This window comes from Camelus ferus, chromosome 8 (genome assembly GCF_009834535.1).
Source record: "Camelus ferus isolate YT-003-E chromosome 8, BCGSAC_Cfer_1.0, whole genome shotgun sequence".
In the NCBI taxonomy this organism is placed as follows: Eukaryota; Metazoa; Chordata; class Mammalia; order Artiodactyla; family Camelidae; genus Camelus; species Camelus ferus.
This window is the reverse complement of record NC_045703.1, coordinates 41,210,980-41,235,294: the sequence shown is the minus strand read 5'-3', so window position 1 is coordinate 41,235,294 and position 24,315 is coordinate 41,210,980. Positions and strand designations below refer to the sequence as shown.

Genomic DNA, 24,315 nt, shown 5'->3' with positions numbered 1-24,315 from the left:
GCTAGAAGAAAGGACTTCCAGCCAAGGAATGCAGGAAGCCTCTAGAAGCTGGAAAAGGCAAAGAAACAGATTCTTCTCTTGAGCCTCCAGAAGGAACAAAAGCCTGCTGACAACTTGATTTTAGCCCAGTGAAACCTATTTTGGACTTCTGATTTCCAGAAGGGTGTCTTAATATCTTAATACGTTTATATTGTTGTAAATCACTAAGTTGTAGTAATTTGTGATAGCAGCAGTAGGAAACTAACACAGGGATTTACATCTAGAATTACAATTTGAGGGTCATAGCAATTGTGTGTTTCCACTGCCTTTTGCTACAAATAGAAATTGCCAACCAAAGCAAGACTGAAGAAGATGTGTGACCACTTACTAACAATCAATAATACATATAAAATGCTGTTGACTTTTATGGATAAAATATAAGAAAAGATAAATCAATAGGTAAGTTTTTAAAGGAACTTGCTTGGCTTTTCATTGTAAATGTACACTATTTCAGGAGGAGAAATTGCTGACAGCTATTTGATGAGAGAAAGAATGAGGGACTACCATTAAGCTGGGGATGGATGGTGGAAAATTGTAGCGGATGGTTTCAATTTTTTCCTAGCTTTCTAATGTAAATAGTCATTTAGGAAGCTGTGACTTTTTGTAGTGGTACTAAATCCTGCCTGTAAGAATGAATGACACTGGTACCAAATACTTAACAAGTCCTGGTTTACTGTCCATCCGTATCCCTTTCTACTGTAGCTCAGTACTGCTCAGTTAGTTTCAAATTTAAATGTCAAGCATAACCCAAGTGGGACTTATGGAGAAGGTAATTTATAAACATATTACAAGTGTCTTGTTTTCTTTCAGGATTGACTGTGTTTACCAAGATTTATTGTGCTTTTCTTTCTCCCTGTGCTTCCCCCCATCCCTCTCCCTCTACAGACAGTGAAAGAATATTGATGAGAAAGGTCCTATGGTCAAGACACTTTTAAGCCATGGAGGTCCTTGGGGAAGGATAATTCCAGAGTTTTCCTCTGAAGTCTACCCTCTGCCTAGTGTCAAAAAATCTCATTTCATTTCATGTTCCAATGAAACGTATTTGAAGGGGTAGGGTGGGTGGAAGGAAGTGAGTTCCTTGTTTAGGGTCAGGACCACAAACTCTGTGAATGAATGAATACGAATCAACTACAATCAGAGAGAGAGATCTTCTTGGATGTCAAAGGAAAACCTGGCTACTCACATCTGCCTACTGCTCTCAGGAGACTTTATTAGAGGTTAGAACTGTGGACTCTGTGGACAGGCTCTCTGTCTAAAATTTGCATTTGTCACTTAGATGCTGTGACGATGTAGAATATTGTGTGGTGCTTAGCATATCCTTAATATTATCTTACACTGCAGACTGTTGACCATAGAAAAAAGAGTAAGAGAGGTAAACTTGCTACTCTAACACTTCCGATATGTGCCCACATAGGGAACTGTGATGGAAGAAAATGCTACATCTCTCAATTACATAAAATGTATCATCTCAATTTACTCTTTTGATGCATAGTGTCTTGATTCATGATGCATTATAATTAGGTACATGTTCCATTTCTAAATTCATTTTAACAAGAAATCCGTCTGATTTTAAATGTAGTGGGCATATCCTATCACTAACTGCAAAAATTCTTATTTTGGAATTTTACTGGGAGGGACTGAGAAACAACCCTTGCTGTTATTCCTGTAACTTATTCTTAAACTCATGTTACCAGGTTGAATTAGAGCCATGAATCGTTGTCAGTGCCCAGGCACGGCACTGGATTTCAGTTATCCAAACAAAATCTCTTTCTTAATTAGAAGTGTAATAAAAACCCAACTAATCATACAAATAAACAGTATTTGATCCAATTCATTTGAAGTTCTCAAAATACACACCAGCTTTGGTATCCAAGGTATGCAATCTATTTTTTTTTAAACCATAATCATTCTTTCACTCAAAAAAATACCAAGGATATTTTTAATAATAAATGAAATATGTCTTTATTCTGTCTATCTCAGTAGCAAAATGGGGATAAGTGTGAAATGGGGGTAGAGACAGAAGAAATTTTTACTCTCAGCTTTTATAGCCAATGGGGCTAGCTTTATGGGGACACAGTGTGTATCACACACTGATCCTCACTCTCGGAGTCTGGTGCTTGGTATAACGCTCTACTATTCTCCCCATGAAATTCTTACTATATAATTTTTGAGCATGTGGTGAGCAGAGGAGATACCCTAGGGGGCAGCCCACATGAATGTTTGTGATCTAGCATGAGTGCCCGGTGGCTCTGACTCAGGCCCCTGGGCACAGCGAGGTACAGGCAGAGCAATTGGCCTGGCCAGCCTTAGGGCAATCTCAGGAGCCACTGGGCTGAATGGGTGACTGGGAAGGGTCCTGGGACCTGAGTGTCAGTGGTGACAGTGGCAGCAGCAGCAGCAGAAGTGACTACCGTACCCCAGGGGAAAGCAGAGGCCCCAGGCAGCCCTGGGAACTGTGGGAGGCCGGCTTGCCAGGTAATTCCCCCAGAGAGCCGGCCCCTGTAGCTTCTGCACGAATATTAACTATGCTTTCGTGCTGGGACAGGAACTGCTGGTGCTCAGGCCGTAGACTTTGTCAATAAATCATCACAAAAGAAAAGCATACACATGGATGTTGCAATAAAGCATATCAGAGCATTATTAGAATTATTCAAGGAGTTTAGAATCTCTGGGTTTGAAAACTGCTGCAACATTGTAAAACAAGTATCTGCAGGCTTATACATAGAAATTAAAAAGTTTGTAGCTAGCAGTAAACAGAAGTGAGCTCTATTTTCCTATGAATGAACAAATTACTAACTAGGAAGACAGTTTCAAAATTATTTTTCTTGTAATTGAAGATATAGCATTGATAACATAAGTAGGTGTTTTCAATTATATAGAAATTATGAAGCTATTTTCAGCTTCTTGAACAACCTCTACAAGTTACAGGAAATGTCAGAGAAAATAATAAAATGTCACTGTATAATTTTTATGTAAAATTAAATTTAAATTCCCTGAAACTGATTTTATGAAAAGTTAAATCTTTTAAAAAAAATTGTCCTGTGAACCATTAGCTTAAATAAGTAAAATTTGTATTTCAAAATAATTTGTCAGAAATATATCTAGTGCTGTCACTGTTTATAAAATATTCTTCACAGCTCCAGTAATAGCTGTATCAGTAGAAAGATTCTTTTCAAAATTAAAAAATTATAAAAAATCAGTTGTGGTCCATTGGCCAAGAGTGACTGATACCATATTTATTTATATCAATTAAAAATGAATTGGTTAAAATCATACATTTTGATGACAATAAATATAGTTGTAGAAAGATGAGTCAAAAATATTATGATCCATCAAGATACCCACTTAATAGACTAATATATTTATTGTATTATTTAAAATTATAATACCAGAATATTATTTTTTATGATTTATATTTTATATTGTTATTTGTGTGACTATTACCTTTATTATATTTTATAAGTAGGAAAATCTTTTAAGGAAAAATCTTTATATTTTTAGTACCTTTAGCAGCTCTTTTTTCCTACTCTTTGAACAAGGGAAACCCACATTTTTATTTTGCACTGAGCCCCACAAACTATGTAGTCAACCCTGATAGCAAGATTTAGCATTGATGCTCCCCTGCAGATGTCTTCTCCTTGAGTTCTTATTCTTTACAACTGGAACTGACAGATAACTTTGCCCATTAGAAATAGAAATGTTTCATGTTTAGGAATATTTGCCTTTTAACACTCAAAAAACACATTCACAGAATTTGCTTTGTTTTTCTATGAGTTACAGCCTAGGCCTCAGCATCTCAGCCCTCTGGCTCTTCTTTACCTGCCCACTTTTGGAGACAGGAAGGCTAGTTTCGTGGTGTGTGGAACACAAGATTGTTGCCTCCTTACCAATGGAGGATTTTTCATAGATTTCACTCATTTTGATACTTCCCCATTGACCCCCTCATTCACAATTCCATGTCCATGTGTTTGACTTCCTCCTGAGAGTCTTGGCCAGCCTGACATAAGGATGACAAGCTCAGGTGTTCTGGTGGTCTCCAGTGTGAGGCTTGGAAGATTTATGTCTAGACAGCTGTGTGCAAAAACCTCTCTGCACATGAAGATCAACATATCCCCAAAGGATATGACGAGTAAAACTGGAAGAATAATGAAGAAAAATGACAGGTGCATGGAGGGGGAACAAACAGGGTATGCCTCTGGTAAATAACTCCCTGAAGGACTCTTAGAAAAGACTTACTGATTAATTGAATCAATCCATCATCCTTGGGGTGACAGCATCAATTTGCAATCTTTTTTGGGAGTTGTTTTATTCCATTGCTGTTACAGCTTAAATTCTTATGAGGGCAGAATGAGAGGTTAAAAATATACACCTGTTTTATTATTAAGGTACCATAATTCTGTGCTCTCATTGTAGAAAAGGCTTATAGTGATTTTAATAATGGTGTAAACTGTGTCAGAACATCAACATGTGGATTATTTCCTCTCTGAATTTGTCTTACAGAAATCAACTTTCAGTACCCATCAAAATTTTAAGCTCATTTGCTCCCAAACTCCATAATGTTTAAGGATTTTTGAAAAACAATCTTCTTTATAATTCTAGAGAATATGAAAAGATCTGTCTTTATCCCCTTTAGGAGGGACTCATCCCCGTTTTCTTTCTGGTCACTGGCAGTCGTAGCTCATGATGCTTGTGCAGATTTCAGCAGTTAATGAGGCCCTTGAATATATTCTCTAGTTCAAGCTTTTATTGAATTAAAAGGCATAGAGTATATGCATGTCTTGGAGATTTTGCTGTCATTGCTATTACAAGTGATTGTTTCAAGACATTAGTATGTTTTAAGTTGGACATAATATATCAATCACAGATTTTGTTCTCTCCTTCCTTGGGAGTGGGTGGAAGGTAGATGTAATACAAGGAAAAGAAGACTGAACATGGATCCTAGTAAAGATTCACACATCATGAGAATGATTTTGTTAGGTAGTTTAGATAGAAATGAGCATGGGGCAGGGGGAGGGGAAGGGGAAAGGAATAATCCAGAACACAAGGAACCTGAGCTGTCAATCAACCAGAGCGTGGGGAACCTGAGTTGTCAATCAATCAATCAATCAATCAACCATGAAACCAGGATATATAAAAACAGGAAAAACAAAGGAAAGACGCCATTTTTCCTCTCTTGGAGTGGCCCGCTCCCAGTTCTCGGGAGGGTACTAGCTTTCACTATATTTTTTTATTTCACTAATAAAAATCTTGCTTATATCATGCATTTTGTCTCTTGTCAAAAATTCTTTTTTGGGGGGTGACTAAGAACCAAGGTAATTCTTATTTCCCTTTTCTCAGTAGCATTAATTTTGGTGCCATGACTTGATGGCATGCTTAAACCTAATCTTTCCTCCTTCATCCCCCACCCCCACCCCAAGACCAGCAGAGCACAAGCTCCTGGGCGGTTGGGGAGGCTGGAGGAGGGCCTCAGCGGGCTCTGCACCCCCAGACCCGCCCGCCAGGGAGCTCCAAGTGGAGATGACCAGGCTTACTCCAGAGCCACAGTAAACTGACCACTCCTGGCCCTTACACTGGTCTGGCCTATAGAGAAGACTACTGACCACCTTAAACAATGTTCAAACGAAGGAGAAGCTACCAAACCAGGAAGAGAAGGAAGATGACATTTGGGGTGGGCAGCTGACCCCGGGTGCCGGACCAGGCCCATATACCAATTACTTCATCACTCACACATTTATGTTCTGGCCTCCATCCTTTGCTGAGGATCCTTACTTCTGCTTTCTGACCTCTGCTATGGAGTTCTCAAAAAAACATCCTCCTTCAATCTCTCTCTTTCTCCCACTGGTCACCACAGGGTCCTATGGCTCTGACAAGGGTTCCTCCCTCTTGGGCTATTTCTAACTTACTCTGCAACCTAAGAGGAAACTCTTAGTTCCCTGAGGCGGCTGGGGCCATGCCCCTGTTACCACTATTTCAACCTGTGGTGCCCTGGGAACTCTTATAACCATACCATTTGTCTTATTCAATGGGCCAGTAAGTATTTGGCCACCTCTCTCGTACGTGGCTTGAGTAACATTGTCCCTGGTGGCCTTTTCTAGAAAACACCACCGAGGACAGTAATCATGGGCTGTAATGTCTGACTCCTTTCTGGCTTCATATCCCTCTAGGGACACTTGCTCAGGCAAGAAAACATCTCTGCCTTAGAAAACTGAGCTGCTGGAGTTCTAGCTCAAGTTCTCCTCTCCTGCTGCCTTCCCCGTTCAGGAGCTTCCATGTGGACCCTCTAAGCTTAACTCACTCTATTTATGCTCCCCTTTCTCTGGCTGTCCCGGTAGAGCAGCTCTCCTGCTCCTGGATCACTGACCATCTGCGGGATTAAAACTATTTCCTTGGGCTGCGGAGACTCCCAGCTCATAGTAAGACTGCAGCCGCTTTCCCCATTCAGAGAGAACGCCAGGATGCCTGGTCCTCCTTCCATGGGCCAATGACCCTGGGAAGCCAGGCCTTTTTCAGTCCATGGCTTCAGGGTACTCTTGGCTACAGGCAGAAGACTGAGGTGTCAGACTATAGCCTGTGGACATCACCTCGGGATGCTGAGCTCTGAAGACCCCCCTTCCCCGCAGTATCCTGCCCTTCAGAGGGAAAGCCAACAGTTGATCCCTGCTGGGACTCCCCTGGGCTGCATCTCAGCCAAAAGCATGGCCCATAAATAGGAGCATAAATTCAACCACTTTGCTCCAGATTAATCTCTTCTACAATACACAAGGCAAATGGTCTAAAATACTGTATATCCAGATTTTTTATTTGCTGAGGGACAGCAATGATCTCCTAAAGAAATGCAAATAACCACCTTGGCCATGGTTACTATCAGTGACCTGCTGTCCCCAACACCTCCTTGAGGGGGGGACTCTCTTAAACGTATGTCCTCCCCTGCTCTCCCTACCATATACCCCTCATTTAAAGGATAAATTTCTCACCCAATCTGCCCCCAATATTAGACAAGAACTCTAAAAGGCAATCCAGGAACCCAGAGTAACTCTTGATAAATGTTAACCATTGCTGCCACAGATTTGTTTGTTTGTTTTGTTTTTTCAGGAGAAGGAAAGAAGGAAAGGGGCCAGGCATGCCCAAGTGATTACAACCCTTCAAGGGCAGCCACCGTCCCTAAACCCCTGGCCCCCAGCAGCCTCAGACAAGCCTGATGATCAATACAACATCTGCCACTGACCTGGTCAGTGGGCCAAGAAATGTCCCCATAAGGACATACCTTCAAGATCTACCTGTTTTTGGTGTAACAAACAAGGTCATTGGGTGGCCCTCTGTCCCTCCAGCCAGATGGCCCATGAAGGAGAACTGGCCTGCGATCTGCAGGTGGTTGTCTGGGACTGGAGAAGCCACCTCCAAGGACCCCTGGCCTGGGGGCTTCCAGATCCCACAAGGCCCTTCCAGTTCTATGTTCATGAGAGAGGAGGAATAGCCTTGGGGGTCCTCACCCAACGGCTAGGTCCTACCCAACAGCCCATGGGATACCTCTCCAAGCAGCTAGATCCCACTGCTTGAGGCTGGCCTTCCTGCCTGAGTGTTGGGAGCCCTCTCCAGTCTCCTGGAGGAAGCTTTTAAACTAAATCTGGGGCCCCTATACGGACATACGCTAACCACCAAGTTTCTGATCTTTTAAAGGCAAGGGACATTTCTGGCTCTCAGATGCTCAGCTTCTTAAATATCAGGCATTATTATTGGAAAACCCAGATGTCACTGTCTCTGTTTGTGGGACACTCAATCCTGCTACACTATTACCATCACCAGATGAGTCTCTTCCTTTTCACCTATGTCATGAGACCCTATCCATTTCTCTAGGAGCTAGAACAGATCTCACCAACCAACCCCTGGAAAACCCTGATGAGATCTGATTCACCGATGGGAGCCACATATTCTTGTGAATCTCCTAGCAACACTCCGGTGAGACTGTTACATCGCCCTAGGGGACTATGGATCCCTGTTAGATAAATCTCTTTCTTAAATGTCTACTGGCTCTAATCTTTTCTCTTTTAGGGATCCCATCAAAGTGTTTTAATACTAATTTAAAATGTCTCTGACATAAGGGTCCCTCTTTTTACTCTTCCTTTAGTTCACTGGACTAACATTCCAACATCTGCTTTCTAAAACCTAAACCAACAAAAAGCACAGAAATTAATCTTTTAAAGACAATTTTTCCATTTAAGTAGGTGTGACCCTTGTTTGCCTCCTTCATTCCTTGGCTAGGATTAGCTCTATATATTTGACCTCTATCTTTTCAACCTTCCTATGAAATGTGTTTCTTGTCTAGAGATCAACTTCAAATGGCTATACAACAAGGTAATCAACCAATCAGCCAAGACATCTTTTATACAAGCCCCTCGATGGACACTGACCCTTCACTCACCACCTGCCCAGTGACAGCCAGCAATTCTGGGACCCCAACAAGCTCCATCATAGCCCCAGATCAGCAGGAAGCTAGAGTGGTCATCACCCTATATGTCCCAAAGATTTGGGGTCCTATGACTAGAGGGGGGAATGTTAGGTAGTTTAGATAGAAATGAGCATGGGGCAGGGGGAGAGGAAGGGAAAAGGAACAATCCAGAGCACAAGGAACCTGAGCTGTCAGTCAACCAGAGTGCAGGGAACCTGAGTTGTCAATCAATCAACCAACCAACCAATCATTCAATCAATCAATCATGAAACCAGGATATAAAAACAGGAAAAACAAAGGAATGGCACCATTTTTCCTCTCCTGGAGTGGCCCACTCCCAGTTCTCTCAGGAGGGTACTATCTTTCACTATTTCTTTACTTCACAAATAAAAATCTTTCTTATATCATGCTTTTTGTCTCTTGTCAAAATTTCTTTTTTTTCGTGTGACTAAGAATTGAGGTAATTCTTATTTCCCCTTTCCCAGTAACAATTTGGGCTTCATCTTTTTTTTTTTTTTTTTTTTTTGGTAATGTAAGGATTTTAATATCAAAGCTTCCTAATTACAGGCATTGAGTGCAGTAATTTTACCCAAGACTGATAAAATGTCTGAAGAAAGATTATCTTGACAATCATAGAAAGTATTGAAGATGGAAGAGTTTAAGTAATCTTAATCTTTCTAATATTAGCTATTCATAAATGTGTTATAAAAGAAATAGAAAAACTTCTAACCCCAAAACTGAACAAAATTGGTTGACTAATATGTAAGAACATATCATATATGCATGTTTACATATGGATATGTGTTATTTGTATTTAAAAGAACTATAACATAAAAAGCATATTTAACATTGAGACTATACTGAACTTAATGCACAATGATTGACAAGCATTTCCTCATCTTACACTGCCTTAGAGTTTTCCTTATCAGGGTCCATTGTGATTTCCACAGTCCAGAGTCACTTGGCAAATCTGTTTTCTGGGATCTAGTTTATTCTATTCTGACCAGAGTACACACACTAGGATGTGTTGTAGATGATGAGGTATTTGCATTTTCATGATAAATGGTAATCTTGAGTAATCTCTTAACCTCTGTGGGCCTTAGTCTAATGTTTTTTGTAGTGAATGGGTTTATATCTCAGAAGTTTGTTCTACAAAGTGATCTATTTAAAATGAGTTTTTATTTCTGAGTTTAAATAGTCCACTTGTTATACTACAGTGGAGTGTTGAATATTTGCTTCACTGTATCAGAGATTATGTTTTTTAATAGTTACCAGATGAAGATCCAGGTGCCACATGGTATTTACCAAATACACTCCTTATTTAATGGAGAACTCCAGAATAAAGAATATTTCCTTTAGATCATATATACATATGTGCATATCCTGTGTATATATATGTACGTATGGTCTATTCTTAAGAGTTGATCTATTAACTGTTGTCTCTTTTTACATAACTGAGATCTTGCATGCATTTGCCCTTGCAGCAGGAAGCACCATCCTGAAGTCATCCGCACCTCCTGCCATGAACCTGCATCAGCATCCTTTTCACATGGGGAACAAAAGTGAAAACAGGCTTGATCATTTACAAGGCTCTCACCATGTGAACTGCTCCAAGTTGATCTTCAGCTTCTTGGAATGCTGCCTCAAAGTCTTATTCTCAATCAATTCTGGCATTTCAGCTTCTGGGGGCTGGTGTGTGTCTGTGTGCTGTGAGAGGAAGGATGCAACCTCATCAGCTGGGGACAGCCCAGCCCTCGGTCCCTTGAGCACATGCAGTAACCTCAGCAGAAATTGCAGCTATTCTATCACAAATGCCAAGGGTTAAGCTTTTCTCCTTGCCTATTCCTACCCCTACATGCTTCACCATAGCTGTCATCAAAGGGGTAATAAATGAATAGTTTAAATGATTTGATTTTAAGTAAGTTGGCATCCCCAAAATGAGAAACTCTACCTATGTTAACCAAAGGTTTTGAATATAGTGCCTTCTGTCAGCTATTAGCCCAATGCTAACTCTGAATTCCAGGCAGAAGAGGAAAGAAAAGTTCTCCAAATGTCAGCAAGTCTATTCCAGATAGTCTTGTAAAAGAACCCTTAGTGTCAGGAGATAATGAAAGTACGCGTTACCTATGACAGAGCTAAAATGGTGCCATGACCTGGCAATTCCTTTTTACGGCAGACACATCCCCGCACAGCATCGAACAGCAGCACCACCTCCACGTAAATGGAATAGGGTTTCCCTGTCAGTGACACTATCAAATACACTTTGAGAAGGAACAAGGGCTTTCAGGGATGGCTCAGAAACTTGATTGGTTTTTCCATTTATTTTTAAAATGCAAATTACACTAGTAAGTCAAAAAAATCACTCTGTTAAAAATACATTCAGAATTAACAAACGCAAAAAAAAAAAAAAGACACATCAGGATTGTTAACTCTTGCCTTCTGAATATTAGGTTTATAACAAAAGCTCAGCCTAGAAAAATAGCATTCTTCACCAGATTTTGAGGAGGATATAGCTGTACAACTTAGATGTTTTTTCCAGATAGAATCACACTACTGTGCTCCCTGTCCACTGATTCCTTTTTAGTAGTCAACAACTGTTTTTGAAAATTTTGGTAGTGATGAGTAGTGATTAGATGGTGACTTGGCTGCAACTTAAAGCAGGACTATGAGGGTTTATTTCTCTGTGCATTTGAATCTCTATCCATATACATGTCTTCTAAGGTGGAATCTCATCACAGCACGAATGTACAGTGAAACCTCATTCTAATAGTCACATTAATAGTCACATTAGGATAGTTTCTGGCATGTATAGTATTTATATTTTAAGACTCAAAGGACGATATATTGGTAAATATTTTTCTCATACATTAAACATGCATGTCACTATAAAATCATTATTTGAGGTTTCACTGACATGTTTGCAATTGTGTATTTTATACATGTATATATGGACAAACATATACAAACCACCGAGAAAATTCAAGCACAAGTGCTGGAACCTTTTTTTTTTTTTTTTTTTTGTAGCTTATGTTCTAGTAGTAACCTTTGTTACTTTATCATTTTCAAATGTATATGTGTGGAGATCACAGACATCATGCAGACACAGGAATGGGACAGATTTATGTAGATTTGGATGGGTTAATATCCAAAGTAGGCTAATCCAATGACTGAAACTTCATAGAAACAAAGAGAAAAAGTTGTTTCATGCCAATTTATAACTTTTCAAGTCTGAATTTCACTGCATTTAAGGATGGTGTATTAGTTAAAAAACTTGATTTTAGTGTCTCAGGTGGATCAAAAACAAAACAAAACAAAACAAAAAACCATGACTCATCTGAGTTACTGACAAGCCTGAGCTAATTATGTTTTCCACTAATGAAAACCAAATAATGCTTGAATATATAGAACAAAATTTCCTAGGAATTCAGAATATTCCATAAACACATTGACCTACTATTAAGTTTCCAAAGGCATCTTGTTGCCAACTACTTTAACAGCACAGTTTTTTCTGCCACAATAATACAGGAGGATTAAAATACACTCTAACACACAACAGATCCCCCAAATACCACAAAGAGATCTCAAATATTTCACCAAGGTAACTATTGCTCCCCCCCCCCGCCCACCCCAAAAATAATCTCGTACGCTGAAGTTAGGAAAAAAAGTTCACCTACATAGGGTCTTTGATTTGAATTAGATATAAAAGAGTAAACATAGCTAATACATAATCAGTTGGCCTCTGTTGATAGAAATCCACAGCTGTTTCTGTGTTAATAAAAGACATTTGTAGATACTTATAAAAGCACCTAGAGTGCAATAAATAAAATCAGTGAGTCAAGACATTTCTGCTCTCTGCTTCCAGTAGATTAATGAGTTTAGTAGATTAATATGTTTTACGTTGTCCCACCCAACCCCTTCAAGAAGACCTTATGGAAGAATTATAAAGATGAAGATTATTACTGTTGTTGTTATTGTCACTTGTCTCTTTTTGGCCACCATGGAGGCTCAATGGTAAAAGCACTTGGCTGACAGCTGGCAGTTTTCATACACAGACACACTGGAGCTGCTGAGCTATGCAGTCTTGTTTCTTGACGTGAGACACACAGACTTGAACTCATTCGGAATTAACAGCAGTGTGTTAGCCTAAAGGAAGTGACTGGGGGATGTCTGCACTGAGATTCTCAGGCGCACAACTTAGGTGGGTTAAGGCAAGTATGGACGGTACAGCCTTTAGGGCAAACAATCTGCCATTTGGAATACAAGGTCGTCATGGCATGTTTTGTTTGTTTGTTTTTGCAATTACATTGCCTACATAGCTGTGGTGCTGTTGAGACTTATGGAGTGCAGAAGACAGGGCTCTCAAACTAACGTGCCCCGGATGAATTTGCAGCTGGCAGAGGCCGACTGGCTGGGCTGCTGAGGAGTGAGTGACGGCCAGCAGAGGGCACCAACACGTCTCCTTATGAACTTTCCAAAGGCCTGGGAGAAAGCAGCCTGCTTTCACGAAATCCACCATGGGCGTGTCCTGCATATTTGTCTGTTTCAGTTAGAAAGAGGAGGCCAAGTAGAATTGATGTGTGCCGGCCTGGGTGTGTGTGTGCGTGTGTGTGCATGTGTATGTGTGTGTGTCCTAGTGTATGTGGAGGCTTTATGTTTTGTTTTGTTAATATGTATATATTTAAACTCAGTTGCTTCTTGCGCTTCAAAAAAATGCAGGAGGCCACTGCGAAACAAGTTCTTTGAAAGGTCCAGGAGCTGATATACGGAAGCCATTTGTATTATTTCGACCTAAGAGAGAGACAGAAAAGATGTTTTTAGTCAAGAGGGAGAGCTCAGCCTCTTTCCTCACCTCTCCAAGCACAAGAGTAAGCCAAAAAAAAAAAAAAAAAAAAAAGTCTTAAGCCCAAATTGTGCTTTAAATAGACAATTTTCCTCTCCTTTTTTCTCAGTGCAACCTTCTGGATAGAGAGGCCACTTATGGTCATATGAAATCCATTTTCTGGGGTCAAATGAATATGTATGGCTGTACAATTAGGCTACCAAAAAGAATGCAATGTTTTCAAATGTGGTCAGATGTGGTCTGATATCCCATGGGATAGCCTTACACTTACACTGCAGGGAGCCCAAACAGATCGCGGCCTGCTTTGGCACATAGGTTAGGTGGTGGTCAAAGCACCTACTTTGTTAGAAAATTACCCTGTGGATGTGGGCATGTTTCTGTGCAGCAACTTCATAGTCATTATTTGTTTCAAAAAGCTTTACCAAACTAAGAAAAAATCAACAAAAACTTTTTCCTTTTTAGGTGGATTAGAGATAATCAGAAGAATTATAGGCCAAGAACATTCATTCAACTTAACTTAAAAAAGAGGATTGTCTATTCATTGACTCCAGGAACAGAAAGAGGGCTGAACGGAAGTCAGGGCAGTTTTCAAAGCTTCATCCAGGCTCTCAGCCACAGAAGATTTACTGGGTATAATGGAAACCCTACAGCTAAAACTGTGCATTGCTTTTAAGCATTTGCTTTCCTTCTAGGGAACTGCTTTTATTTCCAGTTTCTATATAATATCATTGGGGTGCTTGCAGTGGCCCATGATGCTAGATTACTCTCGCTTTATGAGAGTTCTTTATGGCAGGTTGACAGGAGAAGTTCCACCCCAAAGGACAAAGACACAGGAGATGCTCAGGTCTCTGCCTTCCAGCAGGGGATGAAGTTTATGCAGGAATCAGTTTTGGTTTTGCATAGGACTTTAATAGGCAGTGGCTCTCCCATGACTGTTTCTGAGGATTACACAGTTGAAAAAGCTCTTCAACACCACATAATGTGAAATCAAAAGGGAATAAAGGGAATGCAGGAGAAGGGGAGGGTGCAGGCACGTATGGAAGTATGACAGCTAAGTTACTGTGAGCAAGTAAAGATAAGTAGTTTTAAAATCAGGGGTTGGGGAGAGGGTATAGCTGAAGCAGTAGAGGGCATGCTTAGCATGCACGAGGTCCTGGGTTCAATCCCCAGTGCCTCCTCCAAATAGAAATAAATGAATAAACCTAATTACCGCCCCCTCATAAAATAAAAGAAAGCAAAACAAAAAACAAAAATAAATAAGATGCTAGAGCAAACTCACAGTCCATCCAGGAATTTGAAAAAAAATTTAGGGGTCAGGAAAACTGGCTGATAATCAGGGCTGCTCAACTGACAAGTTGCATGACCTGTGTTTTCCTTTCCTTTCATCCAGTTTCCTCATCTCGACGTGAAATCCTAGTGTCCTAGTACTTGAGGTCCCCTGGGGGATGTTTTGTAGAAGGGATGGTAGTAGTATTTTGACTGGTGGTTTGTTAAACACCTTAAGTATTGTGAAATTTTTAAATTTGAATTCTGTTAAACATTTAGCTTAATTCATGCGACTTGAAAGCTTTTATATAATTTTACCATTCCCAGGCAGTAAGGAGGCAAATAATATTTTTATTATCTTTGGTTTGGCATTTAAAGTGCCCTATTTAATAAACATGAGAAGTTTTGTCTCCAAGGAATTTCATGCTGGATATTAAATTTGAAGAATCCTTTCTTTAAAGATGATATTAGGATGATAAATGCCTGATTGGAAACTATATACTTGATTATGTATAATTAGAATTCTTACATTATTATCATAGCTGGGCCTTACATAGTGGTTATAGCTGATTTATTCTATTTTGATCATATGTATTGATCATTCATATTGACCGCCACAATGGAATGTTATGTGATTAAAAACAGTACGCGATATTGTCAGAAGCAAGAAATTCCAGGACTCACAGGTATTCTGGTCTCTACTCTTGAGCACAGACATATTGCTACATGTTACTTGGGCTGATATATGTGATATGTTGTTTACAGAAATCTTTTGGGAATGAAATATAGTATATGCTGATTTCTGACTTGGGAAAGTCTTTTCATGAGTAACGTCAGTTAACATAAGCATTGTTACTACAACTAATAAATTATGTTTATTAAGGTTTCGTATGTGACATGTCATACATCATACATGGTCTACAAGCATTATTTTATACAAATTCAGAACAATTACATGAAGTACAAAAACTACCATCTCTATTTTGCAGGTGAGGAAACTTAGGCTTGGTGAGAATACATAAAGTTATTCAAATAAAGTTATATGTCCAAGGTCACAAAGAATTTTATCTTATGCCGTCTGCCTTCAGTAGGTTATCTTAACCACTACTCCTTACTGCTGTGCCCTTATATTGTAATAGAACACTTTATACAAGGCTATATTACAATATTGAGAAGAATGGTAAATAGTTGAAAGGATTTATCATTTTAATTTTTGTTTGAGCTATCAAGTCCTTTTGGGAAGATAGGAAAGGTATGGCAATAAATTGAAAACAACTATAATATGGGACAAAAGAAAGAAGAAATATCAAAGGAGAAAGAGATTAAGAAATGTTTCATAAAGGAAGTACAACTTAAGATACAATTTGAAGGGTCATAGGATTCGAAAGAATGGAATTTGAAAAAAAAAAGAAATTTAGTGTCAAGAGAACTGCATGGGCAATTGGAAAAATACACGTCATATTTGCAGAAGGCAAGAGTTTTAGTTTGGTTGGAAAAAAATATATCAAGGGCGATATCAGACTACGTGTGCCCTCAATAGATGACAAGCTTCAGGAAGCAGGGGACTGTTCTTATTCATCATTACATTTCCCCAGTGTCCCCCAGCAAGATGGTTTTGGGGCAGGGGCCTAATGTAATCAGAGTGGTACCTTAAGAAGATTAATTTGGCAGTTACATGGAAGATGGGCGGGAGTTCTAAAATAAGAAAGAGACTGGAAAACTGAAAGTAATAAATGCCTGAATTAGGGCAGTGGTTGTATGGATGTAAAAGAGAGGATGTGTGCTATACTGTTTACAGAAAGGATGCTTTGAATGATGTATAGTATTGGCTGACTTCTGAACTGATAGAGCCTTTTTTTATGCGTGGTGTTACCCAATGCTTTTAGGGAACTACAAGACAGACACACACAAAATGCAGGCATGACGCATAGATCATTCCCTTTGTAAAGAGAAGCTTAAACGGGGATGTATAAGGATTACTTTCATCTCTGTGGAGGAGAAATATGCCCCCAAATCCTATATTTATTATCCTATACACTAACAATACTGAAAGGTAAAATGATTCAATGGTGGAGGACGACGACGACAAACACATATCTTCAAAGAGAGAAGCTCACATTTCAAAATGAATTGGAATCTTACTTTCTATTTTGCTCTTCGCTTGCAATTCAGCATATCACGTGATGCTGATATATAGAATTTGTTATCAGTTGTTATCCAAGGGAATTTGCCTAAACACAGATATAAAAATCAGGCTCTGATTGTATGTCTGCTGTCTTGAGTGCTAGAGTTAAGGGTCTGGTAAGTTTCAGTGTTAATATTCTGGTTTCATTTTCACTTTTCACACTAGAACAAGGATAAAGAGTATTATTGCTCAGTTCTTCACTTTTTAAACACTACACAGAATGAAAGTGATAAGCTGTCATTTATCATCCAAATGAGAACACTTTTGTGAGTAGTAGGGAGTGCTGGTAATAATGCCACCAGGACAACCCGTGTAAACTGAGACTATACTGGGAAAACCAGAATATATGGTTTATATATCATTACGTATAACTACCTAGCATGTTATATCATTTTCAAAATACACAACTTTTGGGTAATTCAAAGAAGTTGTACATTATATTGGAGTTTTAGCTATGTAGTTGATACTTATGTAAGACTATAGGTAACTTTAGAGATGGCTTTTCTGGTAAGTTAATTTAAAAAAAGTTATGAATAAAATGTTATCAGAATTAGCTCAGTCAAAACAATATTAACAGAAGAGAAACTACTGGAAGGATATGAGGGAGCTACACGCCATCTAGCTTGTGCCACAGTCACATTTACTGAGTCAATGTTAGTATCCCAGAAGAGCGTCTCCGCAGTGGGGTACTTACATGTACATAGGCTGTAGTTGTAAATGAGATGTCTTCTGAGGCCCCTGATAGCCATAAGAGTCAAAGCCACCTATGAAATCAACTGGAAAGGGACAATTGCCTTAGTTAGTTAATGTTTCCAAAGAGATAAACATTCACGATCAAGGTCTTATACAAATTACTAATATAAACCTTTTAATAATCTATTAAACCAGAAGTAGCTAATTGTGGAGGAAAAAAAGATAGTTCCTTCAAGGCAGTGATGTTTTTAGTCCCCTCAACTGTGAGATTCAAATACTGCTTTACAAGAATGTATCCACTTGGAAGAAGACATTATGTACTCCTTTGAAGCAACCAAGACCTAATTGGAGTCATAAAATTCACTTGCACCGTAAGGATGCTCTATGTCTTTTTGGTTAGCGTGAAGATTTTCTGCAACACATGACAATATAAAAAATAACGATCGCTCAAGTGCATGTATCTATCGGCAATTGCGGCACTAGTAATAATATCATGTGCTGTGAATGTCAAGTGCAAGATGCTGTGGCGGAGCTCATGTAAATTAACCCAACATGGCTGTCCCTGCCATTATGTGGTTCATGATCTCAGACAGACAATCAGAAATAAAGATGTGGAGCAAAGTCTAACCAAACATTCAAATGCAATACACACCTAGATATTTAAGATACAATGAGCTATATAACAAGAGTTACTATAGTAGGTTATCTTATCCAGAATGGCTGCAACAATATCTCCTATTCCGTATCTGCTCATAATGTGACCTTGACACTCATCTTATCCTGTGGTTTGGGTCTCTGTCCCTTCTTCTAAAACCTGGGTAGAGCTTTGTGGCCACTGTGACCAATAGAGTGTGGTGGAATTGACACTATGTGACTTCCAAAGCTAGATCAAAAAAGGTCTTGCACGTCCCTTTACTCTTGTGGGATGCTCTCTTCTGGAACACAGTCACCACGCCTGAACTAGAAGTCCAAACCGGCTGGCGTGGAGAGATCAACGGAGGACCTCTGGGTATGATTTTGGCTGACAGGCTAGCTGAGGTCCCAGCTGATAGTCAGCATCAACCTCTGGTCACGTGAGAAAAGCTGCCTCCAAATGATTCCAGCCCCAAGCCATTGAGTCAACCCAGTGTTGGAGTCTTCCCAGCTGAGGCCCCTGACATCAGGGCTAGGAGACAAGCCAGCATCACTGTGCCCTGTCTGAATTCTTAACCCACAGAATCCATGAGCATAATAATGGTTATTTTAAACCACTATGCTTTGGACGTGATAGTAACTGGAACGGTAATTAGTGAGAGTACTGCGCAAAGTTTTGTGTTTGTTTTTTCTTTTCCATTCCTGGATGTGGAGGTTGTATGGTGGGGCTACAAGAGGCAAAACAAAAGCTGACAAGATAGATGACAGGAAGGAGAAAGAAGGGGAACTATAGACTTTAGGATGCTAGAGGATATCTTTACTTTTTTCTAAAACCGTATTCTATTGGCTTAGCTTTGACTAGTTTTTGTTCTCTTTTTGGTATCCTAAGTGCTACAGGTAGAAATTGGAGCAACTAACATAAAGTCCATGATGTCTGTTGGGTGGGGAAATCTTTTTTTTTTTAAATATTTTATTTTTTAGAGCAGTTCCAGGTTGACAGCAAAATTGAGAAGACAGTATTGAGAGGTTTATTTACCCCCATCCTCATCCCCACATGCGCACAACCTCCCCTACTGTCAACATCCCACACCAGAGAGGTGCATTTGTTACAACTTATGAAACCGACACTGACACATTGTTATCACCCAAAGACCAGAGTTTGCATTAAGATGCACTTTTGGTATTTTATATTCTATAGGTTTCAACAAATATGTAATGACATTTTTGTATCCACAATTGTATCCACAATTTTAGTATCACCCAGAATAGTTTCACTGCCCTAAAAATCCCCTGTGTTCTGCCTTTTTATCCTTCCATCTCCCCTGGTCTCTAGCAACCACTGATCTTTTTACTGTCTCCATAATTTTGCCTTTATCAGAATGTCATAGAGTTGGACTCCTACATGATCTAGCCTTTTCTGATTGGCCTCTTTAACTTAGCAATATGCATTTAAGTTGCCTCCAAGTCTTATAATTTAAAATCTCATTTCTTATTTATTTATTTATTGAAGTATATTCAGTTACATTGTGTCAATTTCTGGTATACAGCATAATGTCCCAGTCATGCATATATATACATATATTTGTTTTCATATTCTCTTTCATTAAAGGTTATTTCAAGATACTGAATATAGCTCCCTGTGCTATACAGAAGAAATTTGTATTTTTGTCTATTTTTATATATAGTGGTTAACATTTGCAAATCTCAACCCCCCAAATTTATCCCTTTCCAACCCCTTTCCCCCAGTAACCATGATTGTTTACTATGTCTGCAAGTCTGTTTCTGTTTTGTAGGTGAGTTCATTAATGTCTTCTTTTTTCCTTTTTTTCTTTTTTTTTTTTTTTAGATTCTACATATGAGTGATATCATTTCTTTTTATCATAAAAACCCTTTTACCAAGGAAGAATTTGTCTTCTGGTCAAAAGTGGTATAGCACAGCAGTCCCCTGTTATCTGCAGGGGGTTCATTCCAAGACCCTTAGTGGACACTTGAATCATGAATAGTACCAAACCCTATATGTACACATACTATATTTTTTCCCATGCTTATGGATGGGTAGCATACACAGCATGAATGTGCTGGACAGAGAGATGATTTATGTCCCTGGAAGGACAAAGCAGAATGGTATGAGATTTCATCGCACTACTCAGAATGGCTCACAATTTAAAACTTATGAATTGTTTACTCCATTTAATCTTTCCATACTGCAGTTGACCACAGGTAACTGGAACCCTGGAAAAGGAAACTACAGATAAGGAGGGACTATGGTATAATGAAAAGAACAGTGACCCCGATGCTAGAAGGATCAGGGTTCAAAACTGCTTTGACCACTTGTCAGCTGTGGGACCTTAGAAAAATCACGTAACTTCTTATACTTAGTAATACTTATACTATTAGTATGAGGATAAAGTAAGGAGTGTAGAGTCCTGGGTGAGACCAGGTGTGGAAGAAGAAAATTAAAAGCTCTTGAAAAAAATTCAGTGTTTTCTTTATAATTCTTCTAAGCCATGCAGGGTAGGAGAAAGAAAGACAGAAAGCATTTAATTTGGGACTATAGAACTCTACCAAGTATTTTTATCAAAAACGAGTTAAAAAGGAGAAAACTTCTTTCATTTTCTGAATTGCCCACATATGCACATTAGCTAATATAAATGATATCGGAAGAGTTGTACAATAATTGAGTGGCAACTATATTTAAAGTTTGCATTTTGAGATATTATTTTCCATGACCGGGGACTCATTGCAGATAGTGCCTAAATTCCTGTTCATTAGGGTTCACTCTTGTCAACATTGAGACTTAGTTTCCTCAGAGTTATTCACAGCATGAGAGTTTCCTCGTTCTGAGGTTCCCTTAGTAAGACGGTCCCCACCCTGGTACTAGAGAACTTGAGGGGGTTAGAGCAAGCCAAGTTCAGGGCAGATGCAACTACCATGGTCTCCTCCACTGAAAGCGAGATCCAAGTCAAGCCGAGGGTTATTAGTGTTGCTATTGTTGTTTTGAAATATTTCCTTAGCCCGATTCTAGAGATTTGAAATGGATGGCAGAAAAAGCGAGATGGTAATTATGAGTCAGAAATTGTGGAGCGAACCAAGTGATAACTTGAAGAAGGCAAGACTGAAAGCAATCTTCAGGTCCAACAGACAGAATCAGGACAAAAATGGGAAACAAAACTTGGGTCCAGAGCAAGGTAGACCTTCTGAGACACAAGAAAAGGCCAGAGGGAACTGAGATGTGTCTGAGAATGTGCTGCTAAATGGAGCTTGAGTTGTCTGGGTCTTGCTCTTATTAGCCACTTGTCTGGTGGGTGGGTTGACTGGTAGATCCGGTTTACAACTACCCCACCAGGGAAGGTAGGATGAGAGCTTTGGTGGAAGGACTGCTATCATTCTGATCATTCTGATCACTCAGATCAGCTGGGGCCATGGAAGGGGCTGCCACAGCGGGTGACTCAGAACCAAGACGAGAAAAGAAGAGGATCTGAATGTAACCAGGATGGATTTTTACCATTTCACTCACGAGGGGGCTTCACATTTCAACCAGAATCAAAGGGTGTATTTTCTGTAGTGTATTTTATATGCATGCCTGAGTTCACAGCCAAGGAACTTATGTAAGGTCAACTTCCACATATTCTCCTTCTCAGTAACTGTTTGGATGCTTTCCTAAAGACCTAAGGAGAGGAATAAGAAGAGCTGGGTCTAACTGACCACTGGAATTAAGAGTATGGTGGTCAGGGTAGGTAGACTTGATTTTTGGTATTGTTTACAAAATGATGCGTCAACTACATCAGGAACTCTTTGGGGGATGCCATGTGGGTAGAGATCATAAGTAGAAGAAATTATGTTGTTCTCTATCCAAAAATTGAATGACTGGGTTAGCTTACATTTTTAAAATACCCTTAACACCACTTTGGTCTGTTTTCTGTTTCTTTTATATAATTACATTAATTTAGGCTCTAAAGAGGCTACTGAATATTGTGAACCTTTTCTGAGCAGTAGGAGTCATGGAACATCTAACAGGTACTCCTCCAAGTGATTGCGATGATCCTAGACGTTTGGCTCATGGCTTATCTCTGCATCATTTAGAAAAGAAGATCTTTTATTAGTCAGGAATCTCCTTAATTCCTGAAAATGAAAATGAATTCCCTACAAATGCAAAATACTTGATTGTCCCTAGAGCGCCTTTAGGTGATATCATTTATCTTTACAGTATTACAGTAAGGTAGGTGGGAATAATTATCCTCACCTTACAGACAAACACAGATTTACTTGACTAGTTTTGGGGGGCACACAGCAGCTGAGGGTGGAAGTAGAAGCCAGGCGGTCTCTTTTCTTCCTAAGTATACTGAAAAGTGATTTCTTTTCACTTATGCCCTTCCAGTAAGCTCCTGGAAGTTTATCAAAGGTTTTGCATCACATTTTGGATTATATCTAAAATCTTAAGTCTATTGTTTTCTTTTCTGGGGGATAATTAGGTGTATTAATTTATACATACATATATATATTTTAATGGTGGTACTGGGGATTGAACCTAGGACTTCACGCATGTTAAGCACGTGCTCTATCACTGAGCCATACACTCCCCTCTCTTGTTTCCTCTTTATATGATTCATTTAGTGAAAGTTCTGAGCGCTTGCTTTGAGTCTTCTATTGGTTGTAGATGCCTCTCGTGTTTATTCTCCAGTATCTTTCCTCTGTTCTTTCTAGAAAATTTGCTCTTTCATCTTCTTCTCATCTCCAATCTAATGTTCTAGGAACATTTTGATGTGAACAATAACTGAAGAAAAAAACAGCTGTATTAGATTTTGCCAGTAATAGCTGCTAATGAGATGCCTTGGTTTTCCGTAACAGATCTTTCAGATGAGATAAGGTGAACATCCCTCAAGTCTTACTTCATTTCCTTTGTGCCTGATAACTGATGAGGGCACCACATAAACATTCAAACAATCCTTTCTTCTGAAATCTATTTATATGCTCAGCCCTCTCTTGCAATACTGCTGATTACAATGATGTTTTTTCAAAGTGAGAGAGGATGTTTTCTTTATAGCCCTTTGGCATAATGTATAGTTATTTCAATATTTATCAGAAAATGTGAAAGACAGAAGAATTATTGAAGGCCTGAATTAGAATTTCAAGAATGAGAAAGAAAAGGTGACAATCAGTGTGAGATCAATGGATAAAGAGGTAGAAAAAATAGGACATGCCAAGTATTTTAATTTGACAGAAGGGGAGGAAAAGGCAAGATTCAAAATCAACTCAGAAGTGTGTTGTCTAGGAGAATGTTGCTGCCTTTAACAGAACAAAAAGGAGTGACAGGAGGGACTTGGCAGTTGGCTTCATTGGGAAATGCAGCATGCAAGCTGTCAGTGGCACATACAAATGGCAAAGCCCAGGAAACACTTAGAAAAGGGAAATGTAATTGTAATTGCTGCAAGGTGACTTGGACACTTGCTGGGATTTTAGAGATGAATTTCTTTTTCTTCACCCAGCTTTATTGTGCTTCATTGAAACCTGTCTCCACCTGACATATTATGAATCTACTTTTTTGTGTGTGGTTGATTCCATCACTATAATAAAAGCTGCATGGGATTTACTGTTTACTACAGTAGCCCAGAACCCAGAACAGTGTTTGTCTCATAGAAGACCCTCAATACATATTTACTGAACAAACTCTTTAAGCCCATTAAGCTGTAAAAAAAAAAAAAAGAAAAAAATAAGGCAATTGATTGAAGCATGGAAGATGCTGGTAAAATTTCTAGGTGAAATTTGACTGAGTGCATTGACCCTCAATAAGGTCTTGAATGAAAGGGAAGACCTTTTACAGAAAATCTGGAATGTCACTGATTGCTTGGGTCCTATGAGATAAAAGAAACCTTTTGGATACAAATGGGAAGGAGCCACCACTGTAGTCTCTTTGGTCTAGAGAAGTAGAAGGAAAGAGGCTGGGACATCCTTTGGCATCAAAATGGCTAGGGGGAGAGAGGCATCCACTGATGAATGCTATCGAGTGTTGCAAATGTCAATCACTGGTAGGAAAAACATTGTTTTCTTTCTGGCCAGTTCATAGCATCCTAAACAGAGGTACATGACTGAGTCGATGGTGACAAAATGAAATAAAATTGGTACTTGCTTAATCTTTGCCTCATTGGAGCGATTTGCCTTTGGTCCTTTGAAGACAACTCGGGAATGTTATCACTTTCTCTGCAATTGTTACTG

General features: G+C 39.2%; 1 protein-coding gene across 5 annotated transcripts in view; it reads right to left on the bottom strand.

Annotated features, from left to right (window-relative positions):
- Positions 1–10,791: 10,791 nt before the first annotated feature.
- NKAIN2 (sodium/potassium transporting ATPase interacting 2) overlaps positions 10,792–24,315 on the bottom strand; it is an 854,966-nt gene continuing 841,442 nt past the window's right edge. For all 5 annotated transcript variants that reach the window (XM_032484812.1, XM_014563367.2, XM_032484810.1 and 2 more), the window contains 2 exons: positions 17,471–17,552; positions 10,792–13,273 (listed from right to left, as the gene is read on the bottom strand). In XM_032484812.1, coding sequence (XP_032340703.1) covers positions 13,264–13,273; positions 17,471–17,552 — 92 coding nt within the window. In that variant the 3' untranslated portion in view covers positions 10,792–13,263. The remainder of the gene's footprint in view (positions 13,274–17,470; positions 17,553–24,315) is intronic.